Below are 7,961 nucleotides of genomic sequence, written 5' to 3'. Positions count from 1 at the left end.
GGGAGGTTAGCAGTTACAGGGGGAATTGACGTCAGGGTTGCTCATTGGTTACCAGGGAAACCAGCAGAGGGACACGCCCCTCACCACCTCTTTGATGAGAACAATCACTACCTGGAGCCTGGGGCAAGTACTAGGAAGGTCAGCGTGTGAATGGGATACAGGTGAGGCAGGTACGAGGGGATGTACAGAGAGCAAGAGGACAGCCACCTTCAGTGGCCTGACCACACAACATATGCTGAATTATTTGAAAATTGTAATAGTTTTAAATGCTCAAATGTGTTACATATTAGGTGGCAGCACTTTGAAGGCCAACTGTGCAATAAATTCTGCGACCAGAATATATCTGTTTATTTTGGTGTTGACTGCATTAGACAGCTTCTCATTCTGTCTCTGCTCAATTGAATGATTCTCAGTTGTGCGCGAGGGAGGACAACAGAGAATACCCTAGGGCTGCTTTGCCAAAAAACCCCGGGCCCACTCTAAGATAGTCTGATTTGGTAGGTTTTCCTATTCTGTAGAGGGTTTAATACTATAGAACCTAGAAACTATGGCTCTTTTTATCATCTTTCCCCCAGACCATGCAACCCATGCTTATATTCTCACCTGCATGTTGTCTTGTTGAACACGGAGCACTTCTATCAGTGAGAGCTGAAGATGTTTGATTTCTTCTTTGATCTGGTCTTCAATATCTGCAGTTTTGTAACCCATACCCAGACCTGTCCTTCTCCATTCACCTGGTGGAGACTCTCACTACCCACACTTGGGCCATCACTACGGCCTTCTAATGTCCCTCTCCCTGGCATCCAGGCCTCGTACTCCCTCCATCACTTCTCCTAACACAATTTACATTTCGTGACTCTATTTAAGAAGCAAATTTCAAAGCAAGCCTATATATCTCAGCCTGGCCTTCCAGGTCTTCTGACACCAGATTCCTATTTATACCCCTTATTTTCTTGAACATTCCAACCCGAGCCCCTCTTCTTTTAAAAAAAAATTGTGTATTCACTCTACCCTCACAAGTATCATTTACAATGCTCTCTACATGTAGAAATACCTCTATCTTTCTCTCTACTCTGCAGGGTCTGGTTCTGGTCCAGATGTCACCATTTCAGCCTTTGCCATCTATTTCCTTGTGTGAATGGCTATTAGAGCTTATTTTCAACTATACAAACAATACTTGAAATATTCTTTTAGGTATAGTACACAGATATTTCAGGGCTCCCAAAAGGACAGGTAGCTTTCCTTATCACTTTATCCCTCTTTCTAGACCCTACCCTATCCACAGCCCTTCCCGACTTCTTCGCCCCGTATCAGTGTCCCTTTTTCTTTTTGTCTTTCTATTGTACTTAGCCTGACTCAGACTTCACACCCTGCCCTAGTTTACCATTTAGTGTTTCCCAACACTGTCACATATTGGAAACACCTGAACAGATTTAAAAAGCTTCCCAGAACCCAGAGAGAGGAATTTTCTTTAACAGAGCTAGTGTATCAAAAATACACATATGTTGGCATTTTTAAAATGTTCCCTAAGTGATTCTAATGAGGGGACAGTGTTGGGCTCCAGTAAACTGAGTCAGATTACACCTTTAGAGAAGCAATCATGTATTATTCCTCTTTACTTTCATCCTCAAAATGGTGTGGACAATCCTAGGTGATCAATAAAAATATGTTGATTGACTGATTTTCTTTCTTTTCCTTCCTTCCTTCTTTCCTCCTTTCCTTTCCTTCTCTCTCTCTTTCTTCTTCCTTTTTTTAAAGAGAGAATAGAAAAAGGAAGAAGCTGGGGGAGAAGTCCTGTTAAGAATGCCCAGTCTTGCCAGTTCCCACCTGAGAACGGAGCACGTCTTCACGAACAGCCGTGTGGATCCCAAAGTATCTGGTATTTTAAGAGATTGCTGCAAAAATCTATTAAGCGTATCAGGTCTGTTCACCTCATTGTTTAGTCACTGCCTGAAATGGAAGACACCAGCTAAGGTCGAGTTTACATTTAAAAATAGTTATTCTTAACAAGCTATTGGAGAAAAGTTATTGAGAACACAGTATTGTTGTTTTGTCACAGTATTTATATGCTATGTTTGGGGCTAGCACCTTAGGTTCATTATGTTACTAAATCCAATAAGGATAAATACTAGTGCATGACAACCTACCTGCAAACAGCGCATCTCAGTCACAGATGAGGTAATTGCCTTTCCAGATCGGAGGGCTTCTCAAACTGCAGTAGACTGCAGTCTATCCTGATTGGCAACAGGCACCATCTTGCCTACTGAATGAATCACATCTCAGCATTGCTGGGTAGCCCACTAGGCTCTCCATGATCTAACCCACGTTATCTGCTGTCCACACCCCCTCAACATGCAAACCCTTGGACTATACAAATGAGCTGTGTGAAAACTAGTGTCTTTTACAAACTGCCAACATGAAATTTGTACATTTTTACTCATTAGAGTCACTTTACCAAACCACTTTACTGCTCCTCAAAATGCAAACCTCTCTCTCTGATAAACTCCATCAAAAAGTTGGGTGCATTTGATCAACTTTGATGCCAATTCTTACAGTACACTTTGTAAGCCTTTCAGACATTCATGAAATTATTCTTTTTCTGTGCTACAGTGGTGGTGGGGGGTAGGGAACAGAAAGATAGTGCTTATTATATACAAACAATAATGATAATAATGATGAACTTTTCTAGTTTGCATAGAGCTTTTCTAGTCTCTAGCTCATTTTAATATAAGTTATATTAACTGGGTGCATATAAAGGACAGTCAGCCCTTTACTGGTTTGTCATCGTGTCACTACAGCTATCCAGTACTGTTCTGAACCTATTCTTGTTACAAAGATGAGGTATATACGGTTTCCCTTGAATTTTAAAGGAAAAAAAGAAGCCAGACATCTCCAACAATCTGGAATTTTATTCCATCCATATACATGCATAGTAACAACATTTGTTGAGAAATTATTTCTATCAGAAGTAGAACATTATCTCTGTGATCACCAGGTGCAGTATTGCTACTCTTCTATTTAAATAGATCTTATATATGAATTAAATTCATACTTGCAGCATTGAGTTTAGGGTTTCGATTGAGACTGTGCCTTTCAAAAGATAAAACTGATTAATACTACCTCATTACTTAACAATACTGCTTCCAGTAATTTTGTTCATTCTTATAAAGTATTGCATTTAACAGCAAAGTTTTAAAAATTGAGACAGAGCTGCATCAGTGAAAGAAAATACAAGTACTATACAAGAAAAAAATTGCCATCTTCATTTAACATACATGTTTAAGATTAAGAAAATGGACAGAAACGTACGGCTACATACAAATGCAAAGCCTAGTGACTAAGAGACTGTATCTGCTAAAATATAAAGTGCAAACAGAGCCTGATTATCCAAGAATTGAAATCTTAAGGCGAACTTAGAGCATGTGTATTTAGAACATCTTTGCAAGTTATATTTTAGCATATACATATATCTGCAACAGCATATAAGAAGAAATCAAGATACACAAGTGCTTTTGAAGCTATTTCTAAAATGCTCTTCTGTATTGTTTGTGACTATTTTCTTTAAAAGCTACTATACAGTGCAAACCATATGTGCTACACAATAACTATACAATAACATTACAAATGACTTTAATATAAAGTTTTTAAATAAAAAATAACATAACCACAGCTATGAATACTGCTGGTAAAATAAATTAATTTTTTTGTTTTGAAAATGGCACCAATAATACACTTTACTAATGGACTGTAATGAAATTATACCTCAAGTCTTCGACTCAGCCATACTGAATTATCTCCTGATTGCCCAGATGTAATTCAAACAGCTTTTTGTTTTTTGTTTTTGTTTTTTTCTGGACTGGGTAGAACAACATACTAAACACTGGTACCAAAGATGACGGATGTTTCTTTAATTTCGTTATTTCATTTGACGTGTTCCGCGGCATGTGACGAGCAATAAAACTTCTTGTGAGTTATAAAGTTTGAGAGGTTGTTGAACTGGATGTCACACAGCCGGCAGTACTTCCCACTGGTGGGGGCTTGGGTGGAGCCGTTCACACTTTTCGCTATACTAGACAACTGTTCCTCCGCGGAGGGAATTCCCGGTGAGACGTTCTCGTTGGTGGCCAGCGGGTTCTCAGAGATCCAGGAGGGAGACTTGTGGCCATCTTCAAGCGGAGGGTTCTGAGAAACGTTCTCTTGCTGTGGGTTGGCGGCAGGTCGCTCGTCTTGCTTCAGTCCACCGTTCACGATGACCATGCCTCGATTTTTGGGCAACAAAGGCAGGGAATCTTTCTTGGGCACCATGCATCCATTGGAAGAAGCCTGGCCTTTGGGAGATTCATTTTCCGCGTTTGTGTTTTGCTCGACGTCAGCGCTGTGGATGACAAGAGAACCAGAAATATAATCACTTGGCTTTATTCCATAATACGGAGAAAGCTGGTCGGCGGCGGCGCCTTTTGCCTTCTTTATTGCTCCGGGATAAAGGCATTGTGGAAGAAACAAATGTTTGTTTTCTTCTTTTGTCGCGATGAGCTGGGCAGCTTCGCTGAATACTTTCAGACCCTGCAGGGTTGCTAAGTGGGATGAAAATAAGTTTCCATTGGGGGAGGGCTGCTTTAGATTCCCATTTTTTTCACATTTTATGATGCTTCTTTCATAGCTGACATCAGGGCTGTTTCGTTCGCTCTCTGGATTCGGAAACACTTTGCTGTCGAGAGGACCCAGGTCGTTACGCTGGTGCGCAGTGACCGGGCAGAAATTCTGCTTGTGGGCCAGGTAGTTTTCTACCTTGTTGAAACTGATCTTGCACACGGTGCACTCGTGGTAGTCCAGCAGCCTTTTGGGAGACGTGGTTGTCCGCTCAGACTGGGATAAACACTTCTTGCTGAGGTCGATGGGCACGTCCATCTCTAGGCAGGGAACACTGGCGTGAGTAGTGTCACATTTGGAAACCGGAACACATTTGTTAATCGTCAGGGAAGTTTCCAAGTGCTTTGAGACAATTCCTGGAAAGATATCACATCTTGGGTGGTAGCACTCTCCCAGCCCTTCCGTGGGTTCTTGAGTGGAGGTACAAGGATTGCTGAGGTTGGCTACGTCAAGAAACCGCTGCTGGACCAGCGGAGGCCGCTGCTCCTGCTCGGGCAGACACATCTCGTACATCTTCCTGCGCTTGCGCGTGCGCATGGTTCTCTGCATGGCAGGCACTTTGTTGGAAGCGGACCTCTTTAGCGGAGGGTCGTGCCGTGTAGCACAGTAATACTGTTTGTGGACCATGTACGTTTCGTGCCGGCTGAAAGTAATGTTGCAGGCTTCACAGGTAGTCTTATTTGGGTCACTTTCCCCATCCACTAAGGGGACACTGGGATTCTTCACATCAAGAGGTTTTCCATTAATTTTATCATCATTGCTGTTGGGGGTGGAGAGCTTCTTGGCTTGAGGGGAAAAGTCCTTGTCGTGGCCCTTCCCATTTGGCCCAATTAAATCTAACACAGTGGAAGAATTGATGCAGGATGTCTGAAGAAGTGGGTTCTCGGGATCAGCAGAATGAGCGGCTGGATTGAGAAGGTTTATGGAGGTTTGGCCCGTGTTGGGACTCACGGCCTCAGGCATCTTTTCCGAAACCCCAGGGAACTCGGGGGACTTGGCCATCTGCTGCCATCGGCTGCTGCAGTAATGTTTTTTGTGCACTAGGTAATTATCCAAATTATTGAATGTTATGTTACACTCAAAACAGGTAGCCCCCTTGGGCATCAGGGGGCTGTAAATGACGGGAGGGTAGCTGCTACTTCCGTGCCTCAGTCGCCGGTGTACCAGTTCAGACATCTTGGCCAAGATCTCTGACGCTTGAGGGACCATTGTGATATCCTGGGGAAAAGCAAACTGAGATAGAAAGGGTCCCACAGGGAAAGAAGGCCCAATATTAGGCTGAACTGGAGATGAGGCGAGTCTTGGACTAGAGGGCTCAGACTTTATTTTCGTGTAAGAAAAGCTTTGTTTGTTTGCTGTAGGCTGAATCTCTGGTCTCTGGTTAGTGAGAAAGAGCTGAGTCTTTTTCTCACACTTGTCCAGCTCTGTGTCGGAGCTCGCATCTTTAGTCTGCATGGCCTTTTGGCTCTGGGGGAGTTCGCTTCTGGTCAGCAAGTCTGTGGCTGGCTGTAAGCTGTCTTCGGTTCCACTTGGAGAGTGTTCCATGTCACTTTCTCTCGGAAGTTTGCTGCCAGGGACATGGAGCTCCTGGTGCTGCAGTAACTCCCTCTGAGTCTGGAAGCCGAAGTGGCAGTGATTGCATCGGAAGGCAGCTTGAGTGAGATGGGAGAACAGGTGTTGGTGAAAGTTGATCACAGAATCAGCAGTATAGCTACAGACGGTGCATTTTAGACTAGCACCAGGGGGGAGGAATTCTTCCATTTTCACTCCTGGAGAAACATACGAAGTCAGAATACTGAGAACCACACATATTGGTTTTCTATTGATATGAATCATTACTAATGACCTAATGTCTTCAACACAGCAGAAACGAACTGAAATCTTTCAGAATCTCATTTGTGATATTAGTTTTTTTTCTTGTGACATCTTTCCCCATGTGTGATATAATAACAGCACTTCATAGTTTCCAGGACACTTTCCTGAGTATTATCTCATTGTAGTGGGATAGGCATGTCTTCAACACAGCCGAAATGAACTGAAATCTTTCAGAATCGCATTTGTGATACTAACTTTTTACTTCTGACATCTTTCCCCATGTGTGATCATAGTAACAGCACTTTATAGTTTCCAGAGCACTTTCCTGAGTATCATCTCATTGTAGCAGGAAAGTCATCACTGTTTCCAATTTTACAGGTCAGGAAGCAAATTCATGGAGGCCAAAGGAACTGATTGTAAAGCTATTCAGTGATGGGGCCCAGCCCAAACTTCAGATTTTAGAATTTTTAATCCAGTACCCGTTTCTTACCACAACACTATGCTCTGTATTAGGAAGAAGCAGGCATTCCTTAGAGTTGATACTGATGACCTGTGTGCAAACCAAGTAACTCAGTGCATTTAGTGCACTAGATTAGGTCTTTACTTAAAAGAATACAACTAGGAACCATTTTGCAAAGTAATTAATAACTTCATAATTTATCTTTGGTATAAATTTAGAATGTTATTTTAAACTGAACATGGTTTATCTCTATCCCGGGCTGACAGTCAGCTGGTACCAGTACACTGATAGAGTCATTTAGGACCGACACCCATGCTGATCGATCACTGCCTGTTTCTAGCCGGTTATTAGCACTGACTGGTGGATAAGCCTCAATGCAATATTGTAATTTATAAGAAATTTGTATTTGGTCATTCAGATGAGCAAAATATGTTTCTCATATATGTTTGGTCTTCATCCCTGGTTCCTGGCTCACAGCTTCTAAAACTTTTGGAATTTCCTGTGATAAGAGTGATAAAGGTGTCTTTGTTATGTTGATGAGGTCTCTTTTGGAAAGCCCTTAGGTAAGCTAAGGATGGGAGCTGGTTACCAGGAGAACGGACCTTGTGATTGGAGGGTTGAACTGTCAGTCTTCTCCACTTCTGGGAAGAGGGGCCTAAAACTAAGTTCAATTGACCAAGGCCACTGACTTAATCATGCGTCAGCAGTGAAGCCGCCTTAAAACCCCGCAAAGGACAGAGTTCAGAGAGCCTCTGGATTGGTCAACATGTGGAGATTTGGGGAGACTGGCAGGCACGGAAACCCCTCGCCCTTTCCCCAAACCTTGCCCCATGCCTCTCATCCATCTGGCTGTTTCTGAGTTATATCCTTTTATAATAAACAGTAATTTAGTGAGTAAATGGGGTTTTCTGAGTTCTGTGAGCCACTCTAACAAATTAATCAAACCAAGGGTGTGTCTTGGCAAATTCTGATTTATAGCCATGGGTCAGAAACACAGCAGACTGAAGTCTGAATTGGGGTAGGGATGGGTAGCCAG

The 7,961-nt window shown here is 42.6% G+C and overlaps 1 protein-coding gene across 9 annotated transcripts in view; it reads right to left on the bottom strand.

Annotated features, from left to right (window-relative positions):
- Positions 1-2,889: 2,889 nt before the first annotated feature.
- The window catches only part of ZFPM2 (zinc finger protein, FOG family member 2), a 499,131-nt gene continuing 494,059 nt past the window's right edge, over positions 2,890-7,961 (bottom strand). For all 9 annotated transcript variants that reach the window (XM_072949600.1, XM_072949601.1, XM_072949599.1 and 6 more), the window contains one exon: positions 2,890-6,419. In XM_072949600.1, coding sequence (XP_072805701.1) covers positions 3,922-6,419 — 2,498 coding nt within the window. In that variant the 3' untranslated portion in view covers positions 2,890-3,921. The remainder of the gene's footprint in view (positions 6,420-7,961) is intronic.

This window comes from Vicugna pacos, chromosome 25 (genome assembly GCF_048564905.1).
Source record: "Vicugna pacos chromosome 25, VicPac4, whole genome shotgun sequence".
Taxonomy (NCBI): Eukaryota; Metazoa; Chordata; class Mammalia; order Artiodactyla; family Camelidae; genus Vicugna; species Vicugna pacos.
Note: the sequence above shows the minus strand (reverse complement) of the source record. Positions and strands in the feature narration are given on the sequence as shown.